The sequence below is a fragment of the Podarcis muralis genome, chromosome 3 (assembly GCF_964188315.1).
Source record: "Podarcis muralis chromosome 3, rPodMur119.hap1.1, whole genome shotgun sequence".
NCBI classification, from domain to species: Eukaryota; Metazoa; Chordata; class Lepidosauria; order Squamata; family Lacertidae; genus Podarcis; species Podarcis muralis.
In genome coordinates, this window is record NC_135657.1 from 72,191,402 (window position 1) to 72,206,650 (window position 15,249).

At 39.4% G+C, this 15,249-nt stretch overlaps 1 protein-coding gene across 1 annotated transcript in view; it reads right to left on the reverse strand.

The window, feature by feature from the left end:
* The window catches only part of CRYBG1 (crystallin beta-gamma domain containing 1), an 88,256-nt gene that overhangs the window by 48,396 nt on the left and 24,611 nt on the right, over positions 1-15,249 (reverse strand). The window contains exon 2 of the mRNA XM_028723071.2: positions 11,139-11,277. Within this exon, the coding sequence (XP_028578904.2) occupies positions 11,139-11,277 (139 nt within the window). The remainder of the gene's footprint in view (positions 1-11,138; positions 11,278-15,249) is intronic.

Here is a 15,249-nt window from a genome sequence, read left to right on the forward strand (position 1 = left end):
TCTTCCTTAGCTAAATACAGGTGAAATGACAGTATGTGTTTCTGAAATGTGTTGAGTTCACTTCCAAAGCAGGTTCAGTGCTCAAGCTGCCTTCTGCATACCTTGACTGGCAGATCTTGGGGTTCTAATGAAAAATGAAATAGCTCTAACAAGTCTAAGGTCCGCTCATCTCATCATACAGAGATTAAGAATAATGAGGAACTGCATTAAAAATGCAGAAAAGGCACTAACTTAGTTTCCAGAGCACAACTGTTGCCCACAGTTTTAGAAACTGCTTTATGGAATCATCTGTTGCAAAGAAGCTTACCAGTCATTATCACTTTTTTTAACAAAAGGAGTGTCACAGTCTTCTTCACTGTGTGCAATAATTCATTATCAGCTATATGTCCAGGCTTGAAAATTGCTACTTACCTAGTTACTTGTGATGAATAATAATAGCCTCCTAAGAGCAAGGCAGCAAATAATTACATAAGTGGGTTATTGTGTTTTCTTTTAGGATATAAATGGGAGGCAAGCTAATTTTTGTGTGTGAACTAGTACATTTTTGTACTTGTTTTCAAGGGTACACTGAATACAGAACATAAACAAGGCAACCAGAGTACCTGAAGAACCTGAGTGCTCAGCAAATTCTTTGAGCATGCTTCTGTATGTTTCTTGGTCAGAAAGGGAGGATAGAGGGGATCAATATTTGAGGTCAGCAGAATGCTCTCTTCCCCTGGTGTGTGTATGTGTTGGTGAGACAAAAGAGATAAAATAGGATCCCCAACAGGCCTTGTTTTGCTTTTGGGGGATCCTTTTGTCTGCACTACAACAAATATATTGGATTGGGTCAAAGTCATATTTTTGCTTGTATTTGCATTGTAAACATGTTAACACAAGTATATTCTAATGAAGAGAAACATAAATAAGTTTGATTTTTCTTCCATAACATAGCCAACAAAGAGAGAGAGAGAGATGAAATGAAATGAAATAACTTAATAGAGCACAATGAATGACAGAATGACAAGACAGAGCTTAATTGGGGAAGAAGAGAGAAATCACAGAAACAAAAATGATTGGTCTTTATTTCTAAAAAAAACCACACCCAACTATGTTGCATAATGCACCATGGTATTTAAACTTTTTAAACAGCTACACTGATCTAGTTTGTGTTTGCACACTCGGGTTTTTCTTATAAAACACTTTCCCACAAAATCTCAGCTAAGAAACTAAAATCTTGTATATGACCATTTCTTAGGCTTCTTTTAACAATATGGTTGTGTTTTGATTTTGCTTTAAACATGTACCTTGGTGTTAAGACTGGCTTTACCAAGGAATCAGGAGGAGGGACAACACTGAGCTCCAGAATGAAATTAGATGAGAATCCCAGTACTACTTGTTATTTCCCTTCAGAAATCATAGCTTAACCACCATAAAACTGACCATATTCCTACATTTAGCCACAGTTCAAAGCTACAGTTCTCAGAGAATTTATCGGAAAAGGCAAAATAAATTAGGCACATTGTTTCATCAATAAAAAATATTCTAAATGACTAACCCTTCCTCTATCAGAAGAAAGACAAATTTTGCTCTATGTTACTTCCAAGATGAAGCCCAAGTTTATTTGTTGAGCCATCCAGACAATGTAAAGAGGAAGTTATGAATGAAAGTGAAATGAAATTCTTCATGTTTATTCAAGTGATTAGAAAACACTACAGAACACAGTACAGTAAGCAAGGTTGGGAAGACATGCCTGATCTCAGCTTCTACACGCACAACAGCAAAACATGTTCCCAAAGCAAATTCTTCATTCTACTTCTGTTGTAATTTGAAAACCAATGACAATCCCCCCCCCCGCCCCAAATGTCACACAGGATAGGCTTTATGGCTAAACTCAGAAAAAGATAATATCAAGTCAAGAAACAATATAGACATTAAAAGTATTAGCTGTCTTACCATTGTGATGTTAGTTCAGTTTTGCTTTTTTCAGAACAGCAAGCAGAGAAGGATTTGAAAGTTGCAGTCATGTGTGCATTAATGCAATACATCTATTAACCCTGATCCTCCCACCGCTTAGCTGCCTTTTTGATTTCCTGCCAAGAGAATCTCATAAAGAAAACACTGCCCAAGCTGACTGATATGTTCCATTCAGTACACAGACGCAGTTAGCATCCACTTAAGAACATGACTCACAGATTGAGACACCTGACAAATAATGGTTAAGGAAACAGGTATTTTTCTAAAAGCACCTCCCCAAAAGATAGAAACTTATTACAAAGAATTAGAGAGGGAGATTTCAATAGATACCTTAAGTCCTTAATTATCACAGCAGGTATTGCAAGCCCTTTTAAAATATGTAAACAAATATTTCACATAAATTAGTTCTCATTAGCATTCCAGGTGTACAATTAAAAGTAGGGTTGATGGACAAGGAGGCTCAAGTAGCCACATTTCCTACTGCCTTGTTTCAGTAGAATGTTTGTATACTGATACAGTACAAGTTATTTAGCTGCTTCACAATATATACATAAAATACATTTGAAACCTCAGCAAGTTTGCTCACCTCTCTTGGTGCAGCAGAATTGCTGGTCAGAAGAAACTTCACTGGGGCCCCGACGGTGGAATTCAAACAGCAGTGCCCTCCTGATAGGTGGAGGGGGCATAAGCCCCCACTGCCTATCAGGAGCTGGATCTTAGCCTGCACCCTGCTTTGGCGAATGGGGATGCAGGCTGGGAGGTGGGCTGTGCCAGGGGGCGGAGCAAATGGAGCCAACAGTGGGCTTCCCTCGGATCCGTCCCTTGCCCATTTAAGCAGCCCACACCTGGGGCACAGCCTGTTTGTTCCTGCGCTGGATATTTATATATGATACAAGTTATTTAGCTGCTTCACAATATATACATAAGATACATTTGAAACCACAGCAAAATATAGTTAATTGAAATGAGAGTGCAGAAGACAATTTTCTCCCAATCACACTACTCTCTCATAGGTACAAACAATATTTTAAAACTATACTGTGAGAATATTGATATTAACACAATGCTGTGTTGAAGTATTGCACACATTTTATCTGCATAGTCCACTAAAGATAATGGCTGCATCGACCATACAGATGGTTTGTGTATAAAGACGGCATGAAACCACAGCAGTTGTAACATCAGAAAAACTGAAAGAAAACCTTTTTTGCTGAACAATCTTGACTAAAATCCCCTGTTTTCAAGACAGATTTTTTTAGTAAAATGCCTCACCCTATTCTGGATTCAAATCAAGATATATGTTCTTGGAAAAGCAGTCAATGTTGCCGACTGCCCTTTCTGCATTCCTATAGGTTTTGCAATTTTGCATTATCTTGGTACAATCTCTTCTCATAATTAAAAAAGGCGGCTGTGGTTGTAATTCAGAATTGGGATTGAACAATGTAATAGTTCTGTTACTGAGTTTTAAAAACCACTTTCCAGCCTATTAAAAATTATAAAACATGAAGTTGTCAACCTAGCTCATGGAAGCCAAACTGCATTCCCCCATTAAAAACCCTGAATGGTCTAAATGTTAATAAGATGAAAACAATTGGCACAATGTTTCCAAAAATTATTATAGTATATATATGACAAGTACAGTAAGATGGCCTAATTTAACACAGACGTGGTGAAAATAATCAAGTCTAATGATTATCACTGTTCCTTACCATAAAAACATACTGTCTGCTTGTTTTCTTTCCCCTTCAAATGCATCCAAAATTTGTGTAGTTTGTCTTTCCCTATTTTTGTGAAAATCCATTGGATTTGCATTAAATGGTTAGGTTTTCAAAGTCCTAATTGTTTTAAATAGAAAGGTCACATCTTGCTGGCCATGCTCAGTACTATTTTTGCATTGCCCCACCCCAACACAGTCCTGTCACCCTCAAAAATTGCTCTGGGTGTTCGGGAAACCCTCCAGTACAGCATGGGGGTGATGTGGCAATTTAAATCATGATTTAAATCAATTTTATTTAAATCAAATCCACTCTGTCAACAAGGGAATGATATTAATTGGTTTTGTTTGTCTCCTTTCACAGTGAAGCAGAACATAAAACAAAAAACCCCACACACAGAATCCAGACTTCCAGGTCTTGATGCAAAGCCATTGTTTTCCTCATTTTAGAAGAAGAAGAGGAGTTTGGATTTGATATCCCGCTTTATCACTACCCGAAGGAGTTTCAAAGCGGCTAACATTCTCCTTTCCCTTTCTCCCCCACAACAAACACTCTGTGAGGTGAGAGGGGCTGAGAGACTTCAGAGAAGTGTGACTAGCCCAAGGTCACCCAGCAGCTGCATGTGGAGGAGCGGGGAAGTGAACCCAGTTAACCAGATTACAAGTCTACCACTCTTAACCACTACACCATACCGGCTCTGTCAAGCATCCTGTGTTTTTCAAAGCACGCATCTGTAATGCTGGATGGTGTGAGTAGTTAAGATTGTAGAAGAGTGAGGAAAGAAGTGCCAGTTTAAAATAAAAATTAGTCAGTTGGAGGCTACCCCCTTAACAGTGAGGATTGTAACAGTGGGGACTGTATTAAGGATAAGAATGAGCCCCTTACTTTTTCTTAGTTACATATATTGTGAAAAGTTATTTTCCCTAAGAATTCTATTTATAACTTACTACAAGCATAACATTTCCAAAGAGGCCCCAACATCAGCTGGTTGCCTCCCTTTCCCATAACATGTTTTCAGTGCAATCATCAAAATGCACAAACAGGTCTTACAACATTCAGAACACTTGCAATATCACAATAAAAAGGAGCTTATTGCTAAAGAAGTCAGGGACCAATTTTTCACAAAGTCAAAGGGTCTCAAATATCTTGCACTTGACTGCTAAATATAGAAGCCATTAACACAATTCATTAAAATTAAGCTCATCAGCAAAATGAGATCCAATGATAGCATGCACATAAAGCAGCTCTGGAAACTATTTCCAGAGAAGTAGTTGTGTTAGTCCATAGTAGCAAAAACAACGAAGAGTACTGGGGAACCTCCTTAAAGACTAAGTGCTCATCCACACTTTTGCTTAACCCATATTTTAACTGTATTGTATCTGAGAGCTTTTCTTATCAGGGCCGTCTTTAGCATATGCACTGCCGGGGTACAAAGATCCACATAGAGCCCCCAAATTTTGACACGACTAATCTCATGACTAACCACTTCCTGTGTTCCTGCCTGGGGAAAAGCAAGCACCAGGAGACCTCTGTGCGTGCCCTGGGAGAAAACTGTGTTGCGTGCGGGATGGAGCCATGGAAAAGCCACGTGGAGTGCAGCTCTGCGCACCAAGCTCCGGAGCCTGGACCAGCCCAGCCCGGGGCTGCGTGGCGAGGCTCCTTACGTTTCTCCTTCCTCTCTGGCTGCCCATTCGGAGCAGCAGGTTGAGGCTGGTCATGCTGGGGGTGGCGCGGGGTTTTCTCCTCCGGTGTGCACATGGATAGTGGTGGCAGCGCCCCAGTACCTGATTGGCTGTGCCAGGTGGGTGGGGCATTGCAAAGGTGGAGTGAGGCGAATCACTGCCAGACCCCGCGGCTGAGCAGCCCATGGAAGGGGCCGGGGGAGGGAGTGGCCCTGTACTGCCTTCTCCGCCAGATCCAGCCATCGCAAATTCAGAGTGATGCCGGAGTCCAGCCACACAGCCACCAGGGCGCAGTCGGCGGCAGCCTGGCGCCCCCCAGAATTTGGTGTCTGGGTGCCCCACACCCCTTGCACCCTGGGTAAAGACACCCTGTTTATTATAGTTTCCCAGCTGTGCCTTGCAAAAATCTGATCTTGTCTGCTGAATAAGATCTTATCAGATATTTTTCTTAACTGAGCTTCAATTCAGAGGGGAAGATCACATTTTCACAAAGCACAGAAAGGTATAGATACCTGAGCAGGTCAGGTGGCATAAAAATAGTTTAAGCAGTCCTCCCCAAGCAGCATTTTTCAAATAAAAATAAGCATACCCAGTAGCTAAAATGAAGATATTTTAAAATTATTCTTTCTCCCGCTCTCTACCACTTCCATATCCACAAGAGGCCCCTTTCAGACTGAAAAGCTGACAGTGATATTTGTGAAAACACCATAAATTGAACTTTGGATTTTTATCACTTCATTCCCAAGCACGGATTGAAAAAATATCTCCCCATACCTCCTATAGAAGGTCCTAAGGTGCAAATAAAGTTTCAAGAAAAAGTTTCACCACCACAGTGACTAGTGAGGGAGTGGACACACACTTGTTTTTAGCTCTAATTAAAGAGGCAGCCCAGTTTTGCAAAACAGTAATTTTGTTACCAAGTAAATAAAACAAAAGGCATGACAGTGTTGTAGCTATAACAATTCTTCACTCTATATATTTGGCATCCCTCCTTCCCAACCAGGCCAAAAATACTTTGGTTTTTTTAATGCTACTGGGAGGAATTAATAGAGATGTTCAACAACACTGACAGAATGTTGGCAAACTGGTTAACATTTTGATGAATTTAAGCAAGATAATAGGGGATTTTTGTAGATTGCACAATGCTCTAATTAGTGCTTTCCTCAAATCAGCCCCCCTTTGGTAGTGGTGAAAAAAATAGCTGTTGTAAAGGAGAGCTTTAAAGTAGGCTTGAGACCATTATTATAGGCATGGCCAGTGTATATTTCCTACAGTAAATGACAATTGAGGCTGTTTTGGGATATGTATAAGCCATCCTTCAGTATATGTTCCCAAGATAAGTTATAGTAACCACCACCCCAAAAAACTATATAGTATAGAATTTAAAAAATGACATAAAGCAAAGGAACAGTACCAAATAGCAATAAAGCTAGGCTGAATCATAAAAAATTGAATTTTTTCCTGCACTCAAGTGGTATATAAATTCTATGAAATAAAAACAAAAAAAGTAAAATTGAAACAGAAATTAAGCAACTATTCAGTGTGCTGAAATGGCTGGGCAAATTAAAAGAAAAGTCTTTCCCAGATTCATCAAGACATCAGACTAGATGCCAGGTAAGCACATATAGAGAGACATACCCCAATCAAGAAAGAGACACTCTACAGTTACCACACTCCTAACCTCAGATGTGTTGGTCAGCCAACCAATGACAAAGCAGGCGGACGACATGGTGGGCAATGCTAGCACTAGGGCATCATGTAGGCATTCCAGATATTGGACAGAAGGTGTGGTGTTGGGGAAGTAGGAAGAATCCTGGTTGGTTTGATCATTTGTTTGGCTTCTTAACCAAACCATGGCTAACACAAACAATGAATTAGAGCAGGCATGGCCAAACTTGGCCCTCCAGCTGTTTTGGGACTACAACTCCCATCACCCCTAGCTAACAGGGCCAGTGGTCAGGGATGATGGGAACTGTAGTCCCAAAACAGCTGGAGGGCCAAGTTTGGCCATGCCTGGCTTAGAGTAAACTGCTCGGAGGTTCTATTTACAATCAAGCAGTAAATACATTTAAATAAATAAATAAATAAATAAATAAATAAATAAATGGTGTAGCGTTACAGGTGAGCCCATCCTATGTCTGCATGCTTAGTGGACAAATATAAAAGCTCCCATTGCATCTAAATGCCCTTCATGTATATTTTGTATTATACAGTGGAACCTTTACTTACGTTCACCTCCAGTTACGTATCCTTTGGGATATGTGCACGGCAAACCTGGAAGTATTTTTCCGGGTTTCACCGCATGTGCAGAAGCGCTAAACTGCGCCATGCGCAGAAGCGGCACCTCCGGATACGCACACCTTGGGATCCAACCGGAGCTCCAGAACGGATCCCATGCACAACCAGAGGTACCACTGTATTTCTGTAATGCTTTGGGCATACTCAGGGTTTTTTCCAGCCAGAACTCACTGGAACTCAGTTCCAGCACCTCTCAGGAGCCATTGTCATTATAAGAGAACAAGGGAGGCGTTTGTGGTGAGTTCTGGCACCTTTTTCTAGAAAAATAGCATTGGGCATACTGAGTCTTGTTCTTTCAGAGTATCCTCTGGTACACTATGCTCAGTTACAAAGATTTCTTCCAATTTCAGCTATATAACAGTGGAAAGTTTCTACTGCTTACAGGTGTTTTAATGGTACAGAAAGGTAAAGTGCAGAGACAGTCTATGTTCATCTAATTAGAAAATAATTAAATGGTCATATAAAATTTTGTATTATATCATCCTGCTTTGTAGCTTCTGCAATACTTACACACATTTTAAAAATACATTTTAAGTAATATTAATGTCAAATTAATCAATGCCACTTTTTGGGTAGATTATCAGTTTAATCTTAGTAGCTCTCAATGACTTCAGAGGGACATATTCTTAGGTGTGTACAGGATTGCAGCCTAAATGGGTTAACACTGCAGTGGTAAATAAAGTGTATTTTAAAGCAAGCTGTCACTTTAATTGTTATTCATCACAAAGCTATAAAGAAAACAGACCATTATGGAAACTGATCCCACATATAAATTACTGTGACTAAGTAAACAGAAAATAAAGGATGTCTGCATCAAGAACATCTGCAGTCCTAGGTTGAATTCTCAACAAAAAGGGGAGCATCTTACTAAATAAGGTGCAGCAATCATTTTAAAAAAAGAGAAATCAAGTCTACCACCATAAATTTAACTGATCTCAGAAGCAATGGCAAATGGAGACCAGTGGATTTACTTTATAGAATAGTATCAAAGTGATGAGGAAGCTAGAGACTGTTTCATTTGAAAAATGTTTATGATAATACAAAATTTCCCAAACTCCCTCTGTCCCCCACAGACTTTATGAAAACTGCTGCGGGGATCCTGGTAATAATTATAATAATTGGTAATAATAATATTTTAAGCAACTGTAATGAACTGTGCTAGATGTTGCAAGATTATAAATGATTTTTAGTGGTTCTTTTATTTCTTATATATTGTATTATGATTGGAAATCCATAGCAGTCAAATTGTAAGTGTTCTTCACAGACGTGCTGTGGAGCACTTGAATGAAGCCCAATCACAGTTTGGGAACCCCTGAGACAATGCATTACAGAGGAATTAGGCTGATATCAAAGGCTGGGAAACTACTGTTGAATCACTCTGAATCACAAATAGAGCCTTAGTGGTGAATTAGGCAGACTTTCACAAGAAGAGAAAAAACAATTAATTGATTCACTGGGTAATGAGAATGCCAGATGATGCTCAAGATAAGCAGCGGCCTGTTATGGCAACCCTTGGATTGATTTTGCAAAAGCATTTACTAAGCAGACTGGATTTTGCTGTCCTTGCCTGATAAGATGCCAAATGAAATTAAAACTGTATGTCATCAGCAAATCCAGGTGTGGGAGGAATGTTTATCAGTTCTTTCGAAGTTGAGGCAAGTGTCTTACCAGGAAGCTCACTGGCTTAAAAGGTAAAGGTAAAGGTACCCCTGCCCGTACGGGCCAGTCTTGACAGACTCTAGGGTTGTGCGCCCATCTCACTCAAGAGGCCGAGGGCCAGCGCTGTCCGGAGACACTTCTGGGTCACATGGCCAGCGTGACAAAGCTGCATCTGGCGAGCCAGCGCAGCACACGGAAACGCTGTTTACCTTCCCGCCAGTAAGCGGTCCCTATTTATCTACTTGCACCCGGGGGTGCTTTCGAACTGCTAGGTTGGCAGGCGCTGGGACCGAGCAACGGGAGCGCACCCCGCCACGGGGATTCGAACCGCCGACCTTTCGATCGGCAAGCCCTAGGCGCTGAGGCTTTTACCCACAGCGCCACCCGCGTCCCTTTTTGCTCACTGGCTTAGCTTATGTTTATTACTGCAGTGGACAGATGATAAGGGACAAAGGGACAAAGGGGAACTCCTATTATCATGATCTTGTAATATAGTCAGTATGGCCAGATGTGTAGCACTGGGAAAGAGAAACACGACCTCTGGGGACAAAAGTCACAATTCTTAGCAATCAAGCAAGAATAGGAACACACTGATTATGGATGTTATCATGGGCATCTTAAATAGAGGAGAAACTGAAGCTACAGTGTGAGCAAAAATCGGGCAAAATTAAATATAGTATCAGCTATATTTAAATGAAGTACAATATTGAATTAAAAGACAAAAGTTTGATTGATATAAAATTCTATGCTTCCTTACCTAGCTACGATATTTGCAAATTTTCAAACACAATTTTAAAAAGCGCTGCATAACTTTTTATTTTATTTTAAAGGGTGATCTCCATTGTTAGACATGCTCAATGTACTCATTTCAGTGTTTTCAGTGGGTCTTCTCCAAGTATGACCTTGCTGCCTATCAGCTAAAGTTTCTAATATAGTGTAATGCCATTGTGATTTTATTTATAAAGTTATGTTTATGTTGTTGCTTGCTGCCTTGAGAAAAGCAACCTATAAATATTTAAAATAAACAAACAAAATTCATGAAGTTATCCTTTTATTTTATTTTTTTACATTCTTGTCTTTCAGCAGAAAAGCAAACTGGCCAGTTTTCTTCAGCTTATAGCCTATGATTTACTATTGTTTATGAGAAAATTAGGCTACTCACCAAGCCAGACGCCTTTAAAGTAAGTTATGACAAGTAAGGCATTGCACAACCTTGTCTACAAGGTAATCACTTAAGCATAGTTCTCACACTACAACAGAAGTAATAAGCACCCTCCCTCTATGCTAAGTTGCTGGCGTTATATAATACTAATATAAATAAGATGAATAACCTAAGTGGAGGAATTAAATGAATTTGTACAGTACATTCAAACCTCCTGCTAAGCCAAAGGACACCAGTTTAAGCCAATTCAGTTCACTGGCTTCAGTGAGTCTAAACTGGAATAAGCATTGATATAGAATACTGTATTGATAATATTCCAGTTCCCTCATGTCAGCCTATCAAAAGCATTTACTTGTGGAGAAAATTGGGAACACAAGGAATTTATTTGTTTTTATAATTCCTATTTATCCCATCTATGGATAAATGTACGTGTAGATCAATGTCATTATACTCTTATATAATTTTTCTTTGTACTTTGTACATATTTCATGGACCCAAATGGAAAAAAGACATCTGGCTTCATTGTTTGTCATCAAATTTCCCCCAGTAATTTTATACTTATTTTTTACCTTCCCTAAGAAATTTCTATGTATGGTATTTTTCAAAATTAACTTTTTTAAAAAAGTAAAAACAATGTCACTCTTCATACTTTTAGTCCCTCCTTACCTTTTTAAATGATGCTGGCAACGTAGATGTAGTTACTGAATCCATTGGAATGCCATAAGCAAACTGTGTCTCTTTTGAGGGTAGTGGAGGCAGCTGATTGGCCTGAGCAGCAACTTGTGTATCTGGCATGTCAAAATCTCTGAAAAACACATAATATTTTTGCCCTTTAATTAAATTGACCAGAAACATTGTAGTAGGATGTTAAATGGAATCTGTATTAAAGATAGTTGTGATTAAAGTCTTAACATGTGACAAATATTGTGTGGCTGCATCCAAAAACGACATAAAAACAGCTTTGTACCTAACTTTTAAATTAATAATGATTGGATCAGGTTTATGAGTCTATCATCCTGACTTCCGGCCAAGAAGGCATCAAGAAAGGTCTCACATTTCTCTTTATTCTTAAATTACGGCTGTTTTGTTGAAGGTGAAATATGGTCAGTTTTGAAAGGCATTTTCCATTTTTGCCTAGATTTAGTTTAGGCCTTGAATATTTATAGCTTTTGCTATTTGGGACATAGCAAAAACTATAAAGCGCTACAGCAGTTCAGGGGTGGTGCCAATTGCTCTCTCTTCCTTTGAATAACCATGCAATTATTCCCTCAGGAGCACCTGCATCTCTGATTATTAGGTCATAAAAACACAGTAGAAAGTTTTCAAAGATTATGAAACATAATACAGAAGAACAGCTCTCATCTATCAACACATGCTGGCCTGGCAATAGGAGATCAACATTATTATTATTAACATTTGTATACCACCCTTCATCCGTAGATCTCAGGGTGGTTCACAGCACAGAATACAAGGCAAAAAACACAAAAGAAATATGAAAAAGAAGAACAAGAACAAAGCAATAACCCCCTCCCCAATCCCTCCCATTAGAACACGCAGAGCACATGCTGTCCAAAAACCATTTATTAGCAGTAAAAATTAAGACAGATGAAAAAGGCTATTCTTCACATATAATTCTGTTAATGGAATTAACTGCCACAAGATGCCATGGTCATTTGTTTAGGTGATATAAAATGGGTTTCGTGGAAGATAGGTCTGTCGATGGATATTAGCTATGACTACTAAAGGTGACTTCCCTATTCAGAAGAAATATAAAACTGAATATCTGCTGTTAGGTGGCAACATAGAGAGAGTGCTATTGCCCTAAATTTCAACACCCAGATCTATCTCTGAATGCCACTTGGAGCTGCCTGGAAGTATGTTTAGAACTCTTAACAGATCCAAAATACAGCAGGCAAAATGCCCTAGCCAACAAATTTCCTAGAAGTGTTAAAAGATTTGTACTTACCAGTTGGGTTCTACACACAATTAATAGTGCCACTTTTGAACTGGGTAACCTTAAAGTCTGGGAAAGAATACCTTTTTCTGTATGAGGCACTTTCTCAGTTTGCTCAAATTTCAAATTAAGTCCTGCTCTGGATTCCATCATTTAGAAAGGCCAGATTAGTAGCTACTGGCACAATATCCCTGCTTTATGTATGTTCCAGTTCACCAGGGTCCGGATCAGTCCATTCCAGGTCTTACACGAAAGCTCTAAAGACCAAGTCCTGAATCAGCTGAGGACATAAGCTTTCTGGTGGGCATTTTCTAATGCCTAATGTAATATTTGTTTGTTATAAATAAAATATTCATCCTTTGTGCCAAGACTACATCCTTCAATGAATGCAAGTTTTCTTACTGGTAGCATCTATGTTATGGAATTCCTCTTGTGGGGAGTTCCACCAGACCTTCTTACATTTAGAATACTAGGCTCAAAATTAATCCTACAATTAAATAAATCTTAGCTGTGCTTTTTCCCCTTAAAAAATGTTTAGGGGTACTCTCGTTTTCCTACTCATATTTAAATACTGCTCCTCAATGAGGCCAAACTTAGATTCACAAAATGTTTAGGGGTACAGTGGTGCCCCGCAAGACGAATGCCTCGCAAGACGAAAAACTCGCTAGACGAAAGGGTTTTCCGTTTTTTGAGTCGTTCCACAAGACGAATTTCCCTATGGGCTTGCTTCGCAAGACGAAAACGTCTTGCGAGTTCTTGCGAGTTTGTTTCCTTTTTCTTAAAGCAGCTAAGCCGCTAAGCCGTTAATAGCCGCTAAGCTGCTAATAGCTGTGCTTCGGGTCTTGCGAGGCACCACTGTATGCGTACCCCTGCATCCCCCCAGAAAAAAAGCACTGAATCTTAGTCAATTAACAAAACTAGTTTTAGTAGTACCTAAATTTGCAAGTGAGAAAAAAATAATGCTTCTAAAGAAAATAATAATTTAAAAAAAAAGGATTATGTGCTGTAAAGCATACACACACCATGCTAAAATAAGTATCTCTCAGTTTTATATGCTCAGTTTTATACGTACTTGCATTACAAAAGGCATTTTTAATCAGACATTATCTTTATATAAATGAAAACAGACTAACAGTTCAATCCTATTACAAGTTCAACCCTACACATCTTTTCAGAGGTAAGTCTCATTGAGTTCAATAGCATGTACTTCCCCGAAGGTATGTAATTGCAGCCTAAATGTTGTAGCCCCAGATAAAGGCTTTTGTCACATTTCCCAGGGACAGCAGGCATGGCAAGGAAGAGCCCTGGGCACCAGTTTTATATGGAGTTGGCTTAGGCTGCCTTGATTCGAGGCAGTAAAAGGAGTCATCTCATTCACGGTTGGCCTATGGGTGTAATATTCCTGGAGATGCTCACACTTGGGTGCCCTCTGGTGGAATGCCTGGTTTCCTACTTGTCTTCAGAAGTGAAGCAGCTGTTTCTCCAGCCAGTTTAGAAGCTCCTGGCAGGTTTGTGTACATGGATTCTTGGGAACTGTCTCTGGCTCATGCAAAACTCTGTCTGGGTGCCTTTTCTTTATCAACTTCAAGTTGCGCAGAATTGGCTCACGGCTCCCTCCATTTTATCTGTGATTTATATCTGTTGTTTTAATCATACTGTTCTGATGTTACTGCTTTTATGCTTTTAGCCATCTTGCTTTTGTTGATTATCTGTAAGCTGTTTTGAGGATTTTTGTAATTAAATACTAAGAAAAACAAACTTTTTAGTCATATTTAATTGATTGAGAAGCTAATTAATTAATTGCCCATCAACCCAGGTAAATATCCGATACTGGGTAACAAAAGTGTTTGGCTTGACACTTGGTACAGGGTTTTTTTACATGGGTCTGAGAACATAGAAAAATGCAGAGCAACTTCTGACAGCAGAGGAGCACACTAGAAAGACTAACAAAAGATGTAAGGCAAAACTGATACATATTGTTTTGAATGTAACCACACAGTATAGTAAGGAGATATGTCAATAGATTTAGAGCTATAGCAAAGTCAAGGTGTGGGCATCCCTCTCATCTAAAAATTGTACCTCTCTAGGAAACCCTGGGGTCTGGGAGATGAATAGTATTTGGAAACTGCCTTCCTACCCAACATATTGTCTGGATGAAGACAAAAGTTCTAAGAATGGCTTTCTAATGCCAGCATGTAGTCAGCTGGATTGGCTGCATGGAGTAGTGGTGTCAGGATGCTGACTGTACGGCTCCCACTTAGCTAACACCATGTTGCTAGCAAGAACAACACAATGTCAGAGGCACTGAAGCAGCAGCCAATCAGGGCTGTGAACTGCCTCTGAAACAAGGATGAAAAAGGCATGCATGAGGAAGAGTATTTGGCTGCAGATCTATGAAGCCTGAAAACACCATTTTCATTGTGATATGAAATTTCAGGATAGTAATACATACAGTATAAAAACAAATAAGAGCAAGTAGGAAATATTACAACTTTGTATGAAACCCTGCCACCTAGTGGACTGATTATATCTATCAAGTTATTGTATGAATCAGTACTGCAGTATAAAAAGCTTTTGAAAAATGCTGAACTCGGTGCTATTTTTCTAGAAAAAGAAGTGCCAGAACTCACCATGAATGCCTCACTTCTCTTATAATGGCAATGGTGCCCACCTGAGAGGTGCCAGAACTGAGCTCTGGTGAGTTCCAGCTGAAAAAAAGTCCTGGCTAAACCAATATTCAAAATGCAGTACTGTATGTATATTTTTGAATCACACAAAACTCTACCTAAATTTGCATGTGCACATTTTGTAAAAGTAAAAGTG